Source organism: Lepidochelys olivacea (assembly GCF_965140295.1).
Source record: "Lepidochelys olivacea isolate rLepOli2 genome assembly, chromosome: 3".
Taxonomy (NCBI): Eukaryota; Metazoa; Chordata; order Testudines; family Cheloniidae; genus Lepidochelys; species Lepidochelys olivacea.
This window is the reverse complement of record NC_140413.1, coordinates 141,626,902-141,651,169: the sequence shown is the minus strand read 5'-3', so window position 1 is coordinate 141,651,169 and position 24,268 is coordinate 141,626,902. Positions and strand designations below refer to the sequence as shown.

At 44.6% G+C, this 24,268-nt stretch overlaps 1 protein-coding gene across 1 annotated transcript in view; it reads right to left on the bottom strand.

Moving 5' to 3' along the window:
- Positions 1 to 24,268, bottom strand: part of CATSPERE (catsper channel auxiliary subunit epsilon) — a gene marked incomplete at its 5' end in the record, with an annotated part of 90,915 nt that overhangs the window by 20,086 nt on the left and 46,561 nt on the right. Inside the window, 4 exons of the mRNA XM_084625199.1 lie at positions 31 to 470; positions 15,382 to 15,856; positions 16,948 to 17,440; positions 23,779 to 23,885. Coding sequence (XP_084481325.1) covers positions 31 to 470; positions 15,382 to 15,856; positions 16,948 to 17,440; positions 23,779 to 23,885 — 1,515 coding nt within the window. The remainder of the gene's footprint in view (positions 1 to 30; positions 471 to 15,381; positions 15,857 to 16,947; positions 17,441 to 23,778; positions 23,886 to 24,268) is intronic.

Sequence of the window (24,268 nt, the reverse complement as noted above, 5' to 3'; positions counted from 1 at the left end):
GTATACAGGAACCATTTTAGTATAACTTACTTGGTTTTTAGTACAGATTCCATGAGCTATTTCATATTCGACATTTGTTGTCTGCATCAGCAATTCTGGCCTGTAGATTTCCACATCTGTGAATAACCCCAGATTCTCTACATAGACTACTTGAGCCCAAAATGTCACTTCATCTCCCATGTCCAGATAATAGACATTTAAATCCATGCTGTGCTTAAATACGAGATACGGGCAAATATCTTGAGAATCATGTATGGAACTAAATATTTCAGTTTTCAAGGGATAGTCCTCACGGTGTATTCTAGAACCATTGATATACAGTATATATAGGTTACCAGATGGATTCAAGTAAAGGACTATGTTTTTGCTTTCCTTTTCCCATCGAGGGAGCACCACAGCATCTTTCATTTCAACTTTTAAAAAAATCATGACATTGTTTTTCATCTTTATCACAGTGTTCCCGAAATAGTCTGCAGGAAGGAAAAAGAAGAGTCATCTTTCCTGTGTAGTTTAAATTTCCAGACCGATGATGAAAATACTAATTCTTTAAAAAAATACAGATTTGTTTTTCTGTTTCTATTGTACTTTCCACATTTGTTCCTAGCCAAAATTTCTCCTGCTCATTATATTGTCATGCAGTGTGATCTGTGCTTTTTGGGTGCTGTCCTCTACCACACAGATGATGCTGTAAGTGTCTAAACAATGAAGTGCTTTAGGATCTTTCAGGATGAAAAGTGCTGCATTGGAGCAGGGAATGAGTGAGACTGTGTGGAGGTGGGAGAAAGAGTAGGAGTGAACAACCAGGTTTATGGTGACCCTGGTGATACAGAGATGAGCAACACCTGATTCGCATTTTCAACATTTTCTTCACAAACATGAAGAGACAAGTTTTTATTTTTTTAATTAATGAAAGCTTAGATACCGTGCATCCATTTGTCATCAAGTATAATTGATGATGAACATTTTTCTCCATCACAGAGTGGTTACTTACCTTACAGTAACAGTGGTTCTCCTAAATATGTAGTTCACATGGACCCCTCTGAACGTGCATACACCCTATGTGTGAGATTGTATTCTCTTGGCCAGCTGCACGTATTCAGGTCATGCCTGTGCTCTATATGTCCTCATGCCCCCAACGCTGAGGGCGGAGTAGACCAAAACATCTCTCAGTTCCTTTGCCAATACATTATCTCAGAGCAGTAGGATTCTGTACTGGCAGAAGAGGAGGGTAGGTTGTGGAATCCATGTGGATGACACATTTTGAAGAACCAGTTACTGTAGAATGAATAATCATTTTCTCTTTTTCGAATGATTGTCCACATGGATTCCACTCTTGGTGATTCACACGCAGTTGTCTTTTTATTTGGAGGTGTGTACAAGGAGTTCCATTTAAGCAATGATTAAAGGACAGCCCTACCAAAATGGACTGATCTGGAAGCCTCTACCAAAGAGCAATATCTTGTGAATGTGTGGACCAGGCTCCACGTATTTCTGAATTTTTTAGGGGAGCTAAGGACATTCTTCAAATAGGCAGCAGAATCTGCCTGGATGCTAGTGGAATGAGCTCTAATGTGGCTAGGTGGCTGTAACTTGACAAGTTTGAAACATGCACTTATACAGACAGAGACCAATTTTGATAATCTCTGTGAGGTTATTGCCTGACCCTTAATCCTATCAACAAAGGCTGTAAACAGTCTAGGCATATTCCTGAATGATTTTGTCTTGTTCAGGTAGTATGACAGTACCCTTACTACATCAAGTGCATGAAATTTAGCTTCCCCTAGGGTTGAGTCAGGTTTGGGAAAGAAAACTGGGTGATGAATAAACTGTTTCATATAGAATTCAAACAGTTTTGGGCAAAAACTTGGGATGAGTGTTGAGAGTAACTCTGTCCTTGGCCTGAAGGTTGAGACTTGATGCCACCCTTCTCAATAGTTCCTGGTGGGCTTTAGAGTCCTCCTGAGGAAGGAGGGAGGAGGGGCCGTAATCGCCACATCAGGGGAGGGTGAGGAGGCAGGTGCAGTACTTTGCATGTCCGCCAGTACCGGAGGACCCACCACTTGGTTGCCCTCCGGGAACGGCACCGACGATGCTTGTCCCACCGACTCCTTTCTCGGAGGCTGGGACAGGGAGGCTGACGGCTGTTCCAAGGCTCCGGCCACTGAGTGAGCTCCCACCGGGGGCTGCATCAGGGACCACGGGGCCCATTGGTACCACTGCACCTGCTGTGGCACCGGCGGAGCAGGCTGTTCAGCCTGACTGTCCTGTTCCATCAATCGACGACTACGAAGGGAGGCCGGGCTGGTGTACGACCTGCCACTGTCCCTGGACCGGGAGGAGTGGTGGCATCGGGAACAGTGCCGACCATGAGACCGCGATCCCAATGTGGAGGAATGGTATCGCCGGTAGCACTGCTCCACGATTGGCTCCGGCGGGTATATCTGCGATGGCGAGGCTCCGGCTATCGACGCCTGGAACTGCGGGAGTGGTGCCATGGCAGGGTCCTGGAGCAAGACGACTAATGGGAAAGGCATCGACATTCGTGTTGCGACCGGCTACAGTAGGCCTCGGAGATGAAGTCCCAGGTCGCTTGCAGGGCCTCGGGCCTGGAGGGCATCTGGACATCCGGGGAAGCCTGCTCCGAACGGGCCAGCCTACTCCACTCGACCTGAGTTGGAGGCCTGGAGGCCGATGGGGACCGAGGACTGCCCAACATGGGTCTAGCCTATCCCCCGGTCTTGCTCCTGTGCTGCGGCAGAGGAGGCCTCTTCTTAGCCTTCTTGGCATGCCCCACAGACGGGGAGCAGTGCTGACTGGTAGATGGCACCGAGGAGTCACTGCACACTGACACCGCGGTACCCAGTGCCAACTCGGAGCGGTGTGCCAGAGTTGGGGTCAACACTGACTCCATCAGGATAGCCCAGAGCCAAATGTCTCTTTCTCTCTTGGTCCGAGGCTTGAAAGACCTGCAAATCTTGCAGCGATCGCTGAGATGGGTTTCGCCCAGACAGTGTAAACAATCCGTGTGTAGATCACCCACTGGCATTGGTTGCCTACAAGTGTTGCATGACTTAAAACCTGGGCATGGGGCATGCCCCGGCCTGGGCACACTAAACTAAACTAAGTTACACTAATTACTTCAACTACAGGTACTACTACACTGAACGAACAAGAATTCTGGAGGAAAGCTGCAGACAAGCTGGAGCAGAACAGTTCCGAAGCACCTTCACTGGCGGCAAGAAGGAACTGAGGGTGGGGGGAGCACACAGTGCCCCTTATACTGCGCCATGGAGGCACCACTCCAGGGGTCGCTAGGGCTCTCCCCTACGGGTACTGCTAGGGGAAAAACTTCCGGCACCGGTGCACGTGGCGAGCACGCACACCTATTGTGGAATACACATGAGCAATCACTCGAAGAAGAAGGGTATTTCCTTTCACACCTGAAGTAGGCTTTTCCCACAAGTTTAAAAAGAAAAGGATTCTTTGTGGGACTGTGACCATCATGTCCATGTAGTGCCTGCTGGGTAGATAAACTGATTCCAACCACCTTTACATGAAGCATAGGCGAATTCTGGCAAACTGTGTCACATAGATGCATGAGGCCATATGCCCAATGTGCCTTTGGCATGCTCTTACAGACGTCTTTGTGTAAGCCTGAAGTTGGCTGATGAGGTCCACTATCATTTGGAATCTTTCTTGTGGAAGACAAACTCTTGCTTACATGGAATCTAACACGGCTCCTATGAACTTTATACTTTGTGTGGATTTTTCTCCGGCTTTGAGGCCTAGTATGGCAAAGACCTTGAAGGTTACTTGATCCGAGTTGGTTACCTGGTGTGGTGGCTCCTTGGATCAACTATCAATAGGATATGGATAGACCTGGAGTTCTTATCTTCTTAAGTGAACTGTTATGACTGCCAAGTACTTGGTGAATAACCTTGGTGCTACTGAAAGATCAAAGGGCAGGACCCTGTATAGGTAGCGAGATGTTCCTGGTAGGAATTGGAGGATATTTCTTGTGAGCCGGATGTATGCTGTTGAGATGTCGAAGGTCCAAAATAGGCCACCAGCCCCTTTTCTGCTTTAGAATGAGAAAATAATGGGAATAAAACTCCCTGCCCCTGAACTCTAAGAGCCTCTCTTCCACTGTTCTGACATGCATGAAGCAAGAGCCTGCACCTCTTATTTCAACAGTATTTTGTGACAGGGACTGTTGAAGAAGAACAGGGATGATGGGTGGTAGATAGGACGGGACTGAAATTGTATGCAATACACATTGCTGACATCTCTTGGACCCACTGCTCCATATTGAACCTACTCCATGCTTCCTGAAAAAATAATAGCAGTTGCCAAAATTGGGGGAAAAGGGTAGAGATCCTCCAAAAGTTCTACTAGGCTCTAGACTGTGGTGTGTAAATTGCTGTCGAGAGGAAAACATCAAGTGCACCATAGCCGAGAAAGAGGTGATGGGTCATCTGTGTTGAAACATCTGCTTCTCCCTTGGGAGCTCCAATGCCCCCTGTGGGTTTGTGAGTTGCTGGACTGTCTCTCTAGCCCAGGAAGAACTCACTTCTATGCCCAGAGTCTTTCAGGCCCTTCTTCCAAAGCACCACTTTATTGATATAACAAAACTTGCAAAGTAACACAAAACTCACATCAAAGCTGGATACTGGGACTCATAAGCCTTTCATTCTGCTTCCCTCTCTCTGTTCCAAGGCTAGTCACAGGAGACAACCTTGCTCTTATAGTCCCCACTCCCTCTCAGCTGAGTCCTCTCAGCCCTTTATAGAGAACACTCGACCCCTTCCCAACTGGATCTGATAATTGAAAAGGGCTGGGTGGCCACAGGCCCCGTGGCCCTTAAAGGGGCAGACAATCCTATTACAGGTTTATAATAGTAAGGAACAGAAGGATGCTGTCTGAAGGAGGTTTGAGGTCCAACTTGCACTTTCCAACCCAAAGGAGGAAGCAAGTCCAGAGAATGCAAAGTGGCTCTAAAATTCCTTGGTGAGTTGAGGGCTTCCTAGCTCTTTTAATTGAAGAGGTTGCAGCCCTCGAATGGAAGATGTTTTGCTATGGTTTGGCTCTCCTTATGTATTCCTGCTGACTGGTGCCAGGAGGATCATCGTATTGCCACCTATCTGGCTATGTACAGATTAGCCATGACACTGTTTCAGATGCATCCAAAATAGTCTGCAAGGATGTTCTAGATATCAGTTGCCCACTAAACATGATTGATTTTAATTCTTCTGTGTGCTCCTGCCAGAGCCTTTCCATAAAACTGAGACAATTTCTTCTAGTACAGACTGAAGTGCCTGGTCAAAAATGTGCATCTGAAGAATGGCAGAGGAGTCGGGTTTTTTTGCTGTACGCACCCAGTTTCTTTTTCACTGATGTTTGTTTGGATCTTTCCTGAACAGCCACTATGAGTGAGCCAGGCACTTGATGTAAATAAAGTACACTGAGTCCTTAGGAGGAATTTGGTACTATCTATCCACCCTCTTGAAAGTGGCAGTTATTGATGCTGGACTCTGCCACAAGTCCTTTGCAGGTTGTAACAATCCCCCATGAATAGACATGGAAAGTTTACCAAGCATGGAAAGGAGCAGAATGTCTAGTAGTTTGTGTAACTTCTTTTGCACTACTTTCAGTAGGATGTCAAAGGTTTCAGACATGTTTCATCAGCAGGTCTTGGAAGACCTTAAGTTGTCTGCAGGACAAGGTGTAGAGGGATTGGCTGCCTCATCAGGGAAGGATGACAAAATTGCAGCTGGGATCAATTGTTCCTCCACATCTGCCTGTTGATTGTTCTCACTCTTCAGGGAAAAGGAAATAACCCTAGAAAGAGGATAGAGAATGTTGGCTTGCAGACACATGGCTGCCTACCCCAAGGCACCCAGTAGGACTATGACTGATAAGTATATGGATACTGGACTGGTGGATACAGAAAAGGATATCAGAAGGGCTGCTCCCTAAAAGACGCATGCCTTCTCCTGCTCAAAGAGCAATCTCTGGACTCCCTCTCTAATTCCCAGTGTGGCTGAACAAGTGAGGTAAATGGTACTGATGTCTCAATTGCTCTATGTGGTATCATGATTTTGAAGACTGAAAGCCTAGTTAGCACTGCTGACATTGTACGAGCCAGCAAGAAGGACTTCACTACCGGACCCATGGACAGGTCACTTGGTGCTGAATAGGCCATAGATGGGTGCCAGGTACTTCAGGCATCAATGTGCTGTCCACCAAGGTGCTGGGTTGGGATGGTGCCAAATTGGTGTGGCCATACTGAATGAATGGTGTGAGCATAACTTCACATGACTTAAACATGGCTGAAGAGGATCCTGGGAGCAGGGTCCCCTTTAAGCAGAAGCAGATTTGATAAAGGACTGGCAAAGCCTGCATGTGTGATCGATATTGAACCTATAGGTCGGCAAATATGGGCCCATGCAAAAGTAAATATCACATGTATAAAGTTCCAGCACGGAGCATAGGTCGACCTGGTTGTAGTGACCTTATAGCAAGGACACCATGCAGAGAGCCAGAGTGAATGATTGATGAGTGAGTAAACGTGGTGTGATCTTCAATCGATACCACACCCCCAACACATTCTAAAGTATTAATCAGATAAAATTAATAACCACACACCCACTGAGCATGCTTTTGAGACATGTAACTCCTCTGAGGAAAAAGAGTATAAGAATCAAGCAAAGTAAATTACTGGAGTTGGGAATTCCTTAAGTGATGCTTGAAGAAGCTGCTAGACAGAGTAGCCAAAACTCAGCTCCGTGGGCTCATGTAGGACTGCAACCAGAGGGGTTTCCAGGCAGCCAGGGCCTTGCCTCGAGGAATCCGAGACAGACCAGAGGGCTGAGGAGACCAGAGCTGGAGAGAAGAATCAGTCCCTAGAATTGGTAACCACCTTCTCTGTTTACCAAGCAGGGACTGCGTGAAGCTAGCCTGTTTGTGTATGTTTGTGAAAGAGAGGCTCGCTAAGAGGAATGTCAGGTTTCAGAGTAGCAGCCGTGTTAGTCTGTATCCGCAAAAAGAAAAGGAGTACTTGTGGCACCTTAGAGACTAACAAATTTATTTGATCATAAGCTTTCGTGAGCTACAGCTCACTTCATCGGATGCGTTCAGTGGAAAATACAGTGGGGAGATTTATATACACAGAGCACGTGAAACAATGGGTGTTACCATACACACTGTAACGAGAGTGATCAGATAAGGTGAGCTATTACCAGCGGGGGGGGGGACGGACCTTTTGTAGTGATAATCAAGGTGGGCCATTTCCAGCAATTGACAAGAACGTCTGAGGAAGTGGGGGGAGGAGGAATGTATAGCTCGTAATGTATAGTTCTTAATGTTTAATATAGGAGTTATGTGCTTAATGTAACCCTTTACTGCTTGTGTAATTCCTTCTCAATAAACTGCTGTGCATTGAAGATAATTGCTGTGGACCTTTTTCACTGGTATGACAGTAATCTTCTCTACTGGGAGCCAGTAAAGATCCATTTCAGGGGCAGTAGCGCCCCCTGGTGCCAAAAAGTACCATTAGTGGTGATGAGTTAGTGTCATAGGAAAGGTGGTCAGCAGATTTAGTTACTTCCACAGACACTCTTTCCATAGCCAGAAATGAAGGACTAGATAACCCATCTTAGGCCATTGGCTGCCCTTCGTCTGTGGAGCTTAACATGAGTCTAACTTGTCAGACACACATCGACTCTTGTGTGCCGGTTCTTAGGGTCCCGGAGAAGGAGATCTATGTCTTAGAGAAACAAGATGGATGAGGTAATACCTTTTATTGGACCAACTTCTGTTGGTGGGACAGACAAGCTTTCAAACATACACAGAGCTCTTCTTCAGGTCAGGGAAATGTACTCAGGCCTTGGCTACACTTGCGCGTTATAGCGCAATAAAGCTGCCAAGCGTGCTCTACCTTACTACCCGTCCACACTGGCAAGGCACGTAGAGCGCTCTGACTCCACAGCTGGAGCGCTCCTCATACTCCACCTCCCCGAGAGGAATAACGTTTGTTGTGCTCTCGCTGGAGCGCAACGGCGCTAGTGTGGACACCTAATGCGCTCTGATTGGCCTCCGGAAGTGTCCCACAATGCATGTTCTAGCCACTCTGGTCATCACTTTTGAACTCTGCTGCCCTATCCTCAGGTGACCAATCGTCAGACCCGCCTTTTAAATTCCCTGGGAATTTTGAAAATCCCCTTCCTGTTTGCTCAGCCAGGCGTGGAGTGCTCTCAGCCAGGCGTGGAGTGCTCTCAGCCAGGTGACCATGGCTCCACGCAGCAGGCGATCCCCAGTATGGAGCAATGGTGAGGTGCTGGGCCTCATCAGTGTTTGAGGGAGGAAGCTGTGCAGTCTCAGCTGCGCTCCAGCCATAGGAATTACGATACGTTTGGGAACATATCAAGGGTCATGCTGGAAAGGGGCCATGACCGGGACGCCGTGCAGTGCAGGGTTAAAGTAAAGGAGCTGCAGAATGCCTACCGCAAAGCCCGTGAGGCAAATGGCCGCTCCGGTGCTGCCCCTGCGACCTGCCATTTCTACAAAGAGCTGGATGCGATACTTGGGGCGACCCCACCTCCACTCCAATGACCACCATGGACACTTTGGAGCCCAGCACAGCAAAGGGGGAGGAGGAGGAGGAAAATGTGAGCGAGGGTGCTGAGGTGGGGGGAGACACCCCGGAATCCCTAGATGCATGCAGCCAGGAGCTCTTCTCGAGCCAGGAGGAAGGCAGCCAGTCACGGCATCCGGTGTTTGGGGAAGGACAAACACCAGAGGAGGCTCCTGGTAAGCGGCTTTTTTTTTTTTTCAGGAAGGAAGTTCTTTGGTGCGGGCTCTTTGGGCGAGGAGGGTTTGGGATGCATGCATGCCGAGATGTGGAATAGAGCATTGATGTGGTCTATCACATCACGGTAATTGACATTGGTGATCTCCTCAAAAGTCTCAGACAGAACGTGGGCAATGAGCCTGCACAGGTTTATTGGGAGAGCCAGCATGGTTCTTGTCCCAGTCAGGCTAACGTGTCCGCGCCACTGTGCCGCAAGGGGTGGGGGGATCATTGCTACACACAGGCAAGCTGTATATGGGCCAGGGCGGAAGCCGCATTGTAGTAGAAGACCTTCCCTTGCTTCCCCGGTCACCCTCAGCAGCGAGATAGCTTCCAGGACTCCTGTGGATCTCCTGTGGAGAATGTTGCGACAGTTTTCAGTGTAGGTTTCCCCTGCAGCTGTTGGCTCTCCCCAAGGCACAGAAACCCAGAGGACAGTACATCCATGAAACAATCAGTCCCCCTGGACCCTGTGTTTACTCACCATTTCTGGGGCTCCCATGGGTTATGTGCGCTCGCTTTGGGACAGGCAAAGTATGGTTTTGTATGGACTGTGATTGCCCTCCTTAAGTGTGGGGGAATCATTGCTCTGTCTGGTGTGTACAATGCTTCCTCTGTTAAGTGTTGCATTTTGCCTGTATAGGTGCAACCTTGAGATCTCAGCTGCCAGTGTTATCACCAGCCGACAGACTGAGAGCACTCAGGAAGAGGCCCCGTAAAAGCAAAGAAGACATGCTGCAGGAAGTAATGCGGCAATCTGTGGAAGAGAATTGAAAGGCACAGAAGTGGAGGGAGAGTGAAAGGAGGATCTGCCAGAAGAATGAGGAGTGTCGGCAGCAAAACGTGGTGCTCTGACAGCAAAGCACGGATTGGCTGATTAGCATAATGGAGCGCCACGCGGACTCGATCCAGGCGCTCGTCGCCATGCAGGTGGAGCACTACTGCACTCGGCCCTCCCCACCCCCTCCGCAGCCCTTGTCCCAGAACTCTTTCCCATGTTCCCCATGTCCCCTCCAACCCACTTTCCCCAACATCTGGGTTCTTACCGCCCCCAGCTGCCTCCTACACCCCTAGCTTCACCATCCACCCATGAAAACTACGACCCTTATCCACCGCACTCAACCCCCCTCAGCATGCCTTATAGCCATCCTGAAGTGCAGCACTCAGTGCACAGCACTCCAGACAGGATTCCAGAGTATGAAATCAGGACATACTCAAGTCTGTCAGTGAACTGGTCCCCACCCCATCCCCTTGCCGTTGTGGTATTGTGTTACTTTGTTTTTATTTCAATAAATGAATTTTCTTTTCAATAAATGGAGTTTTCACTTTGAAAACATACTTTATTAGTGCATAAAGCAAAATATACCTTAACCCAGGAAAGCAACAAGCACTACAATTCAGTGTACCAAACACAGCCACTGCACTTAACTCCTGTGCAGAGCAACAGACATTACTGGTGGCTTTCAGTCTCAGATTGCTCCCTCAAGGCATCCCTAATCCTTGCAGCCCCACGCTGGGCCCCTCTAATAACCCTGCTCTCTGGCTGTGTGAATTCAGCCTCCAGGTGTTGAACCTCCAAGGCCCATGCCTGAGTGAAGCTTTCACCCTTCCCTTCACAAATATTCTGAAGGGTACAGCACGCGGATATAACCGCAGGGATGCTGTCTTCGGCCAAGTCCAGCTTCCCATAAAGAGAGTGCCAGCGGCCCTTCAAATGGCCAAAAGCACATTCCACAGTCATTCGGCACCAGCTCAGCCTGTAGTTGAACCGTTCCTAGCTGCTGTGCAGGCTCCCTGTGTAGAGTTTCATGAGCCGCGGCATTAAAGGGTAAGCTGGGTCTCCAAGGATCACAATGGGCATTTTGACTTCCCCTACGGTGATCCTCTGGTCTGGGAAAAAAGTCCTGGCTTGCAGCTTCCTGAACAGGCCAGTGTTCCAAAAGATGTGTGTGTCATGCACCTTTCCAGGCCAGCCTGCATTAATGTCAATGAAACGCCCACATGATCCACAAGCTCCTGGAGAGCCATGGAGAAATACCCCTTTTGGTTAACATAGAGGCCAGGTGGTCTGGTGCCAGAATAGGAATATGGGTCCCATCTATCGCCCCTCTGCAGTTAGGGAAACCCATTTGTTCAAAGCCAGCCACAATGTCATGCACGTTACCCGGAGTCACAGTTCTTCTGAGCAAGATGCGATTAATGGCCCTGCAAACTTGCATCAACACAATTCCAATGGTCAGCTTTCCCACTCCAAACTGGTTAGCAACCGATCGTAGCTGTCTGGAGTTGCCAGCTTCCAGACTGCAATAGCCACCCGCTTCTCCACCGGCAGGACAGCTCTCAATCTTGTGTCCTTGCACCGCAGTGTGGGGCGAGTTCAGCACACAGTCCCATGAAAGGTTTCAGAGTAATAGCCGTGTTAGTCTGTATTCGCAAAAAGAAAAGGAGTACTTGTGGCACCTTAGAGACTAACCAATTTATTTGAGCATGAGCTTTCATGAGCTACAGCTCACTTCATCGGATGCATCAGTCCCATGAAAGTGGCTTTTCTCATCTGAAAGTTCTGCAGCCACTGCTCAACATCCCAGACTTGCAGAATGATGTGATCCCACTGCTCAGTGCTTGTTTCCCGAGCCCGAAAGCGGCGTTCCACAGTGGAGAGCATGTCCATGAATGAGACAAGCAATTTCGTGTTGTATGTGTTACACGACTCAACATCCTCGTTGGACTCCTCACTGTCACTTTGGATCTTAAGAAGTCGCTCGAATGCTAAACATGACGTGCTGGTGAGACTCGTCTGCATATTCCTCAGCAGTTCGGGCTCCATTCCCGCAGACCGAAAGGGAAGACAGAAGTGCGCCGCACAGAAACCGTTGAAAGATGGTGCCAAATGTGGACGGAAACACAGGGATTGCTGGAATGTGAAACGATGCATCATGGGGCATTGGGACAGGATCCAGAATGCCCCGCACCCCATGTGCCCTGCCCATAAGCCACAGCGCCAGAATGGGAAGAGGTGCTCTGTGGGATAGCTGTCCAAAATGCACCGCTCCCAGCGTCGCGAATGTGGCCACGCCAATGTGCTTGCAGCAGTTAGTGTGGACAGACTGGAGTGCTTTCCGTGGCCACGCCAGTGTGCTTGCAGCTGTTAGTGTGGACAGACTGGAGTGCTTTCCGTGGTGCGCTCTCCGAAGGCTGATTTAACCCAAAGCGCTCTACAGCTGCAAGTGTAGACAACCTCTCAGTGTCATGGCTAAATACAAGGTGGAACAGATTGTTTAGTAATAGTAGTTTGCACATATTTCAAGGGACCATTAAGGTAAAGTGACCCATTAATACCTCTCCAGTTATGGGGGAGAAAGGAAATGGGGGGAAGGAAGCTCTTGGGGGAGGGGGGGGGGTTGTTAATGGGTTATAGGTTGTTGTAATAAGCCATAAATCCAGTGTCCCTACTCAGTCCATGATTTTTAGTGTCTAGCAACGTTATGAATTTAAGCTCCGAGGCTTATTTTTTGAAAAAGTGTTGTGAAGGTTTCCTTTGAGGATGAGGACTGATAGGTCAAATGTAGAGGGATCACTTTGTGGGTATTCACCCACAAAAGCTTATGCTCCAATATACCTGTTAGTCTATAAGGTGCCATAGGACTCTTTGCTGCTTTTACAGATCCAGACTAACACAACCACGGCTACCCTTCTGATATTTGTGAAAAGTGTTCACCCACAGGTGATATGGTGTTTTTGTCTTTTATCATTTTGCTGTGTGAATTCATTTGAGACCATAGTGATTGTCTGTTTCATCCACATAGTTGCTATTGGGGCATTTAGTGCACCGTGTGATGTGATTTAGTGCACATGTTGTGATAGGCATGTGTTGGACCAATGGATCTTGAAAGGGGAAGTCTGGGGGAGGGAGCTGATCATTGTAGCAGTGGAGATATGTCTGTAGGTTTTGCATCCATTGTTCTGGCAGAGTCTGGTGCTGCTTTCATCCACATAGGATGTAAGCAGGGTGTGAATGAGCTCCCCCCTGACATCTAGTGATGAGTTGTGGGAAAAGACTTCAGGAACAGATCATATTTGCATATACACACCTACTCTGCCTAGGTGCACAGCATGATGGCTCTGCTTTGTCAAAATGATCACTTTTGGCTGGCGTTGGGTTACAAATCACTTTAGTGTGGGGGTAATAAAATGTTGTTCTCCTTATTGTATGAGTGAAAGGCAGCAGAACTGTAGTTAGCTTCCCCTGGTTGCGGGAGTCACCCTAAACTGAACCTCACACACTAAGCAGGGGGTAGGGATGCCAAATACCAGTGGAGATGAGAGGGGGTGGGGAAAGGTATTCCAACATAGTGGTGTGAAACCAGACAATTACTATGCTCACAAATGAACTCAGAACTGAAACTGATAAAAGACTAAAACCACCATATCACCTGTGGCTGAACATTTTTTTACAAAGCAATCACTCTATATCTGACCTATTAGTCCTTTCATGGAGAGCTCCAGAAGAAATAAATTTAGGCAAAAATCCCTAGCTTTCTGAGTTGATCTGGAAAAAAAACAGCAGATTGACCAATGTTCAGGGATATACCCCCTGCCTAAATAACAACAAACAACAACAAAAAAGGCACTTAGAGTGCCTATAATTGAGTGGCATAGAAGCATCTTATATCCCAGAGATTTGGTTTCCACTCAAGACCCAGCAGAAGGAGTGGAGGGACAGAGCTCCAAGTCTACTAATTATCTATTAAAAATGAATATTTTTTCCTTTTTTAAAGCCAAGAAGCTTTAAAAATTAACTACCTACTTGCAACTCTACTAACTAATCACGAACACTAACTGCAACAGAGTTACAGAGAAGCAGGCAGACATTGGAAAGAGTTCCATCTTGCTGCCACAGTTGGTAAGAAGGAACTGAGGATGGCTGGGCCCACTCTGCCCTTTATGCACTCAGGCTGTGGTGTGAGGGAGGCATGAGGGATCTGGCATGCAGCTGTGACCCCAGTGGATGCTGCTGAACAAAAACAGTCCAATGTTGCAAGCACTGGGCACATGCAACCCAAGAGACGAATCCATCAAAGACAATCACTTGACGAAGAACAAATAGTTATGATGAATGAGGAGAAATACTTTTTTATGTTTGTTTTTACGATTAGATTAGTGACTTGTGTCTAAATTCAGATCTACACTAGAAAAAGTTTGCTTGCATGGCTATACCAGCAAACATTCCTACTGTAGATGCAGTTTATACTGGCAAAAAAGTACTTTTGTTAGTATAGCTTATCCTGGTTCCTTGGGAAAAAAGAAGCCAAGCAAATAAAAGCATTTTTATGCTGGTATAACTGCACCATACTAGGATTTTTGCCAGTATAGGAATGTCGTAAAATAACAATCAAAATCACACCCTTAACATTTTATCATACTGGCAAAAGTTTCTAATGTAGACTGTACTTTTTCTCTCTCCCATTGTTCACAAGACAAAGTCTAGGCACCAGAAAGTCACTTGGTTCAACCTCTGGGCCTTCTTAGTAGAGCTCAATGCAGAGGAAGCCTTAGCTTCAAATTTTTATAATCTGGTTTTGATAGAAATAGTCAAGGGATTTCTCTACACCAATTTTACTAGGTGCTTACTTTAGGCAAAAATAGCTATGGTGTCAAGGTGCCTTTCAATGTGAATGTAGCCAGACACTCAGCACCACACTTACTCAAGTTGGCCTTAAACTCTTCAACAGTAAGAATTTAAGGCAACACTCGCATCTCTAAACCTTTGGGGAATAGTATTGAAAAAGACATGCAACTTCTGCCTATATTGTGCCTCACACTAAGGCATTTCAGCCATCATTCATGAACATCAATGTGTGACATTATGAAATTGCATAACACATTAGGCATACAGCCAATTTTCTTGGTGGTGGCTAAGACAATAGAATCCACAGAACCAACTGTACCATCAGTCAGAAGAAACTGTTCAGTGGGGTTGGGCCAAAATAAAACCAGCATGGCAGAGAGTGAATGTGTGTGTGTTGGTGGGGGAGGGGGAGGAATTGCCCAATTATGCCCACAATGGCACATAAAAGGTTTTTGTTTTTAATAATACTAAAAACACTAATAAGGTGGAGAAATGATGGAAAAAATGTGTACAAGATACCACTAAGTCCTTGTTTGTAGGGAATCAGAAGGAACTGAGGGGTGGTGGCAGTCCGTTATGTACTCTTGATCTTGAGAAAGATGTATGTATTTCCCAAACAAATACTGTTGGCTGGAAGATTTCAAGCTTCCCTACTTGCGGCATGCAACTCTCAAGAATGGGGATCCATGTGGCAATACTTGAAGGGCAAAATTTTGTTAACTATAATTTAAATATGCCTATCCATCTAAAAATGGTAGATTTCAGTCCTTATGAACCCATTAATTTAATCAAATAAATAATTAATATAATCATCTAGAAAAGAGATATCTTCAGGGACCCTCTTATTTCTGAAGTTGCTGTCTTACACCCAAATTATTATGTATTCAAATGTAATATACTTAACCAATAAGCAGCTGGTGAATAGTGCTCCCTTGAGCTTTTTCCGCTTGTCTCTTAACTGACTCAGGTATTATAAGAAATCCATTAATTGTGTTGTTTTTATAGCTATAATAGACCGTTTGCTTGTCCCACAGCAGCATAGATGGTGATGCTGAATATACAAATTCCATCAACATAAAACCCTGCAGAGGAGCACTTAAGGAAAAGTCTCTTAAGACCCACAAATCTCGGTCTTCATTATACGCTGACAGATAAAACACCCTGGAGGAGCTGCACCCAACGCAGGCCATGAGCAAAACAACCTCAGATGGGCGTGAGTCATAGCAAACAGTGCCTATAGATAAAGAAGCAGTCACTGGCAAATCTAGGACCTTCTTTAGCTTTGTTGTATCTGTTATTTTAATAAACACATTGCCACCATATCCTAGATATTGTTCACTTGGTGTCCATATTGCTACTGTACTTAATTTTCTTCCACTCTGTAAAAAAATAAAAATAAAAAAATTGAACAAAGCTATTAGATAAATAGTACATTTCAGATACTGTACAAACTATTCCCTCTCAAACTTTGCATAAATGATACCAGTATCTCCATTAAAAAGTAAAAAGGATTTTCAGCTGATGTAATTAGCCTAGCTCCACTAGAGTGAAGTTGTTGTTATGGACTCGGAAGTAGGTGGTCTGGCCTAGTAGTCAGAGCAGGAGTCATGTCTAGTGGGCAGAGCAGGCATCCAGCTTGGATAATGAAGCCAAGAGTCAGCACCAGAGTCAACTGCCAGTTATCAGAGCCAGGGGTCAAGCCAGAGCCAGAACTAGGAATTGAAGCTGAGGGTCAGAGACCAAATGCCAGGGCCATGGGTCAAAGCAGAGTCAGGGTCTGAAGTCAGACGCTGGGGTCAGAGCCAAAAGTGATAACTGACAATTGGAGGTAAGACATAAGGGCAGGAACTAGAGGAGAGGCAAGGATCAAGCACTGTGCAGGAGCATGGTGTAAACAGGAGCAAAAGCAGGGGTCAGGCAGTAGCCGGGAGCAGAGCAGGAAAAGGGATGGGTGCAGGAGGCAGGCACAAGCAGGGTCCAAAGCAGCCACAACAGGAAATCACTTTGTTGCTCAGACAAACTTCCTGTGCCTCCTTCTGGCTTCAATAGCATGGTTGGACCAATTGGTGGAGCTGGGTGATTCCCCAATATTAGTGCCTTGGGTGAGGATACAGTCCTACTACTTCTTGGCCCATCAGATTTCAGAAGACATTAGGTGGAGACCAGCAGGCAGCTGCTGTTTGAGGACTCCTACGCCTGGGTTCCTAGACCTGGGACATCATAGTCACACACTTAAGTCCTCATCCTGGAACTAGCTCCATGTGGGTACTCCTCTTGATCCATGTAGACCCAACTGCAGCATCAGGTACTTATTTTTAAATGACCTGAAAATTAATTTGTTGCACTCAGTGCACTTCTAATTCCAAACCTATTATTAGATCGGGCGACAGGGGGCCAATGGGTTAATCCCCAGGCCTACTGAAGAACTTTCATATTTCAAAATGTAAAACAAGAATTGTGTGAGACTTACCTGTACTGGATATGCAGATGAACACCAACTTCTTGACTGTATTCCAATTATTCCTGTTTCTGGTAGATTGTATTCAGGTCCAAGTTTAAAAAAACGATTGGACTCTCTTTTGTAAATTGTCCCGATTATTAAAAATAAGATTCCATCATCAGTTAAAACAATATCAGTTACTTTGTGACTTAAGTCAAAGTCCAAAATGTGTGATGGAGCTTTGATTTCTTTATAAGTTACGAATCCATCATTTGTATGGAAAGTTCCAAATTCTGACAACAAAAGTGCAGTTGTTGGAATACATGCAGACCACTCAATGTAGGGCTCACTACCAGCTGCGGAACAGAGGGAATTATCATTTACATTGTTTGGAAATAGCTCTTCAGGCCTGGAAATGATAAAGGGACTATCTAGAACAAAACAATCCTGAAAAGCTATTGCCTTTCCATGGATATTAGTAATGATGTCATCTGACATTGAAGGTACATTAATTTTCCAGAATCTGAAAATGGAAGAAATTACAGATAAATTGGCAAGAATTAAACTTTATATCAGATTCATTAAGCAAAATAATTCTTGACAAATTTCAGAGTTTGTAGCAATTCCAAAACAATTTATTTCCCATTTCTTTTTAACAATTTCTCTAAACCTTTTACGTTTTTCAAGTCACAATATTCTCAGGCACACCCTACAATCACAGTGTTCAGCACATATACCAGCAACTATTAGAGTGGTTGTACTGTTGTTACTACAGACAAGCTGTGCACTCCTGGTCACGATCATTTCTATTTGTTCTATTTCATACCGCTCCTCCAAATTGTTTCCTGCTATTCCCCCATTCCCACCAAATGTAAAATATAAAATTAAAATAAAATGGGGGTGGGGGAGGAGACCAAAATCAGCCTCCAGTGGGATTTTAACCTGCAACAGCAGCCAGGCCTCTAATGTTCAGTGCCTCAGTAAATGCTGGGAATCAAAAATCTCTGAATGGTCTCACATAAACAGGCAAGAAATGTACGTGCTCTGGAGCTAGGAGAACGAGGACTGGTTATGACATCATGGATTACTGTGGCAACAGCAGATAGACCCATTATTATAGTCACTTTTGCCATGAACAGTAAAAGCTGCATTACTTTACAAAATGAGTTTCCTAACTTTAGGTGATACTGATGACACCAGTGGATGAAAAAGTTAAGTTATTAATATCAGGATATGAATTATTTGGTCACAAACTCACTTGGTTCAATGTTTAGCTAGTGACAGAATTATCAAAACTTCCAGAATTCTATAAAAATAGGGTTGTTTTAATAACGGAGCTAAGATAGTTGAATATGAGAAAAAACAGCCAAATTTTGTCTTAGATATACACATGCAACTGCTATTGATTTCAATGCAAATTGTATGCACATATTCAAAGGCAAAATTTGGTCCATACGGAATAACTATAATGAAATAAGAAAAGGAGTACCGATGGCACCTTAGAGACTAACAAATTTATTTAAGCATAAGCTTTCATGAGCTACAGCTCACTTCATCGGATGTATTCAGTGGAAAATACAGTGGGGAGATGTATATACATAGAGATCATGAAACAATGGGTGTTACCCTACACACTGTAAGGAGAGTGATCACTTAAGGTGAGCTATTACCAGCAGGAGAGCGGGACGGGGGGGGGGGGGAGAAGCCTTTTGTAGTGATAATCACGGTGGGCCATTTCCAGCAGTTGGCAAGAACGTCTGAGGAACAGTGGGGGGTGGCAGGGGGGAAATAAACATGGGAAAATAGTTTTACTTTGTGTAATGACCCATCCACTCCCAGTCTCTATTCAAGCCTAAGTTAACTGTATCCAGTTTGCAAATTAATTCCAATTCAGCTGTCTCTCGTTGGAGTCTGTTTCTGAAGTTTTTTTGTTGAAGAATTGCAACTTTTAGGTCTGTAATCGAGTGACCAAAGAGATTGAAGTGTTCTCCAACTGGTTTTTGAACGTTATAATTCTTGACATCTGATTTGTGTCCATTTATTCTTTTACGTAGAGACTGTCCAGTTTGACCAATGTACATGGCAGAGGGGCATTGCTGGCACACAATGGCATATATCACATTGGTAGATGTGCAGATGAACGAGCCTCTGATAGTGTGGCTGATGTGATTAGGCCCTATGATGGTGTCCTCTGAATAGATATGTGGACACAGTTGGCAACGGGCTTTGTTGCAAGGATAGGTTCCTGGGTTAGTGGTTCTGTTGTGTGGTGTGTGGTTGCTGGTGAGTATTTGCTTCAGGTTGGGGGGCTGTCTGTAAGCAAGGACTGGCCTGTCTCCCAACATCTGAGAGAGTGATGGGTCATCCTTCAGGATAGGTTGTAGATCCTTGATGATGCGTTGGAGAGGTTTTAGTTGGGAGCTGAAGGTGATGGTTAATGGCATTCTGTTATTTTCTTTGTTGGGCCTGTCCTGTAGTAGGTGACTTCTGGGTACTCTTCTGGCTTTGTCAATCTGTTTCTTTACTTCAGCAGGTGGGCATTGTAGTTGTAAGAATGCTTGATAGAGATCTTGTAGGTGTGTGTCTCTGTCTGAGGAGTTGGAGCAAATGCGGTTGTATCGTAGAGCTTGGCTGTAGACAATGGATCCTGTGGTGTGATCTGGATGAAAGCTGGAGGCATGTAGGTAGGAATAGCGATCAGTAGGTTTCTGGTATAGGGTGGTGTTTATGTGACCATCGCTTATTAGCACCGTAGTGTCCAGGAAGTGGATCTCTTGTGTGGACTGGTCCAGGCTGAGGTTGATGGTGGGATGGAAATTGTTGAAATCATGGTGGAATTCCTCAAGGGCTTCTTTTCCATGGGTCCAGATGATGAAGATGTCATCAATGTAGCGTAAGTAGAGTAGGGGCATTAGGGGACGAGAGCTGAGGAAGCGCTGTTCTAAGTCAGCCATAAAAATGTTGGCATAGTGTGGGGCCATGCGGGTACCCATAGCAGTGCTGCTGATTTGAAGGTATACACTGTCCCCAAATGTGAAATAGTTATGGGTGAGGACAAAGTCACAAAGTTCAGCCACCGGGTTTGCCGTGACATTATCGGGGATACTGTTCCTGACGGCTTGTAGTTCATCTTTGTGTGGAATGTTGGTGTAGAGGGCTTCTACATCCGTAGTGGCCAGGGTGGTGTTTTCAGGAAGATCACCGATGGATTGTAGTTTCCTCAGGAAGTCAGTGGTGTCTCGAAGATAGCTGGGAGTGCTGGTAGCGTAGGGCCTGAGGAGGGAGTCTACATAGCCAGAGAATCCTGCTGTCAGGGTGCCAATGCCTGAGATGATGGGGCGTCCAGGATTTCCAAGTTTATGGATCTTGGGTAGCAGATAGAATACCCCAGGTCGGGGTTCCAGGGGTGTGTCTGTGCGGATTTGATCTTGTGCTTTTTCAGGGAGTTTCTTGAGCAGATGGTGTAGTTTCTTTTGGTAACCCTCAGTGGGATCAGAGGGTAATGGCTTGTAGAAAGTGGTGTTGGAGTGCTGCCTAGCAGCCTCTTGTTCATATTCCGACCTATTCATGACGACGACAGCACCTCCTTTGTCAGCCTTTTTGATTATGATGTCAGAGTTGTTTCTGAGGATGTGGACGGCATTGTGTTCTGCATGGCTGAGGTTATGGGGCAAGTGATGCTACTTTTCCACAATTTCAGCCCGTGCACGTCGGCGGAACCACTCTATGTAGAAGTCCAGTCTGTTGTTTCGACCTTCAGGAGGAGTCCACCCAGAATCCTTCTTTTTGTAGTCTTGGTAGGAAGGTCTCTGTGGGTTAGTATGTTGTTCAGAGGTGTGTTGGAAATATTCCTTGAGTCAGAGATGTCGGAAATAGGATTCTAGGTCACCACAGAACTGTATCATGTTCGTGGGGGTGGAGGGGCAGTAGGAGAGGCTCCGAGATAGGAAGATTCTTCTGCTGGGCTAAGAGTATAGTTGGATAGATTAACAATATTGCTGGGTGGGTTAAGGGAACCACTGTTGTGGCCCCTTGTGGCATGTAGTAATTTAGACAGTTTAGTGTCCTTTTTCTTTTGTAGAGAAGCAAAGTGTGTGTTGCAAATGGCTTGTAATAGTAAAACTTTCTATGTGGGCATGCATTAGCATTACTGGAGAAACAAACGCTATTACTCTATATGATGAGCAATCTTGTTTTTTACTCTCTTTTATTTGGTTCTTCATACTATTGCTGTATAGAGAAAGAAGAGGTTAAAAATAAGACAGAAAATAGATATTACAACTTACTTCACTATAACAGCAATTTACTAAAACTGCCATCATTTATAAAAGGATTTTACCCAATTTGCCAAAAATGCTTCTATTCCTTTGGTTAAGTAAGTGGAAATATTCAAGAAAGGCTTTATCTGACGACAAATTTCTTTAATATAATGATATGTTGCTATATTGCCACCTAGTGATGAAATGGATGAGATCCAACTGAAAAAGATGTCTGACAGAGATGACAGTAAGCCAAATTCAGTCTCTAACCCAAATGTAACAGTGATGTAAACAGTGCTGTAAGTTACTAGTTGAGTGTAAACTGGTTAGAAAAAGGCAGTAAGATGAAAATTAGTGCAACTTGTTTTAATATGGTATTCAGAGTGTGTAAAAACAACTGCAAATTAAATGTCAAAGGGACAGATGGGGCACATGTTTCAGGAAATGAAGCTAACAAAAGAGCCCGCTACACTAATCTAAAACAGAATCATCCTCAATACTCCTGGGGCCAAATCTAGCCCTGGGGTAAGCCTGTGTAATTCCCACTGACTTCAATGAGCATTTGTGCAGGGCAGAATGTTGTTACTACAGAGTACCACATTGATGGAAAACACACTTGCTTTGTACATCCACTGAATAAAAAAATCAGTGCAAGTTATTCTCCTTCACCACATATCTATTTTCTGATCAGCTCACACCAAGGTATAAATTATATTATCATTTACATCCCTGTTGAATTTGGCTCTTAGTGTTTCTGTTATAAATTATATAGTTTTGTAAATATTATAGCATTAGAAATTAAAATTAATATGTTGCCAGAAGATGGAGCAAACAGTGAAGAAAGTAGAGAAATAGACAGTTGGAGAGTTCTAGGGTTAAGATTAATATTTCTACTGACAAAAAACTAAATACCAGAAGAAATATTGCAGAAGGGCTTCATTGTGGATTCAGCATATTGCTACTACACAGAGGGGAATAGAAAGAGGTAGGGGATAATTAAGCAGTGTCCCTAAAGTATTCTTAACAGTCAGCTATGCCTGGACATATGAATTACTATTATCTGGATATTCTCATCCATTAGAAGTTTTCTATAATGTCAGATATGTCTTTGGGAGAAACTTTATATTACTTTCACAGGGAGTCTCAGCGGATTGCTGGAAAGAAGAAACAGCCAAGACATGCTCTGTAGAGTGTGTATTGAGCTAACAATTCTTCCTGGAGGGATGAGAGAAGATGATGACCTACTCACCACACAGGTTTGCCCTAGTGAGAAGGAATGATCCCTATTTTCAAACAGGACTTGGAAACCAGCCAATAAGGAAAGAAACATAACTTGTAAGAAAGAGAAAAGGAAGGAGTATCTGACTGAGATAACTTATTTTTTTAAGAAGGTGGTGGGTTCAGCAGAGCACCACAAACAGGCTGTGAGCTCCAGGGAACTGACATGAGTTGGGGGAAGGAAAATGGTCCTTTGAAATGCTAACTACCCATAAGCTTGATAATTAAGCTTCTCGGCCCATTATAGTGAAGTTTTGTGCAATCTTAGGGCCCAGTTCTGCAATACACTGCCCAATGGTGTTCATGCATGTTCAGTGGTGCATTTGTGTTGGACTGAGCCATGGTCTACATGAGAACCAACATATGTTTTATTTTTAATGTTTCTTCTCTCTTTCTAAAATAATAAACAATTCCTTATTTAAATGAAATTATAATTTAGATTTAACTGCTAAGTTTGGGGGAGAGCAACGGCTGACTAACCATGCTGGGATATGACAGGCTCTTCCCTCAAGGAAGAAAGGATATACAGTTTGTATTCACTACTCACACATAAAAGCTACCTAAAACTAGAAAAGGAGGTCCGGATGGGGCCACTGTCTCTATCCAATGATGTGTCACAACAGCATTAAGTGAGCTTTCATATTTTGGGGAGCTGGGGCACTGTGATCTCACAGTGAAAGCCACTGAAAGACGTGCCATATTGTGTAGGCATCTGTGGGCTTCCTTCCCCAGGCAAGGTACATCAGTGATTACTATACATTTGGATCAAAGGAATTTGAAAGTCTTTTTCCAGTTGAGTTCTTTGGCACCAAGCCACCAAAGTACTTTGCACCTACGGAGGAGGTCAGAAGGGCCTATATATAATTCATTGCAGAGGGGCAAGCTCTCCCCGCAGAGTCTGAAATTGAAAGGAGAATTCCCAACAGATTCCCAGAATCCAAACAGGCTTGGAGGCTACTGCCCTCTTTGCAAATCTCCAACCCCTTCCATACTGAGAAGAGTACTAGAAGGACACCCCCTTAGGTTCCCTGGAAGTTCTGCTATTTTCCCCATAGGTTTTTCTGCTACCATGTACAATATGGCCACTAGTTATTTCTGTACTAGTTGGTGTCATAATAATAAACTTTCAGTATCTTTTCCTCCAGTATACATTAACAAAAACAGGCCAGAATGGCTTATTTATACATTCAACTAAGCCAAGTGTTTTGTAAGATGCTTACATTACAATATATCTACATAGCCATAATCTGTGCAATCATATGGGTGTGTGAAAAAATATTTTAAATGAAATTCTGTTCAGAAAAAATTAAATGAAATACAGTACCCCAACTCTGGAAATGCAGTAGCAAAGTATTTGGTATTTCTAAAATAGGTCTCAACAACAGGTTCCTGTCCCAAATTCCAAAACTGCTTGCTAAGTGTCTTAGAATTCTGTTTAAAATAAAGTAAAAATAAAGTAAAATAAAGGCTGTTAGTTATCATACATTTTGATGTCAATATAGCCTAAGGCTGTATATGAGAAATCTCAGGGTTAAAATATTCTTTAAATAACATTCTAAAGTACACTTCCAAATAAGGGCGCATTATTAAACACATTTACACATTTTATCCACACTAGAATATAGTATATTTGGAACCAAAATTAACTTTCTTTGCAATATTTCCTAAAGTATATATAGCAGAAAATTAAAAAAATGACACATAGAAATCTAATAATAAAAATATTATGTTCTTCTCCAAATTCCAGTACTTCAATTAATAATATAATTTTAATTCTAGTAACTCTGACGCAAATCAACACAGTTATGAAACGA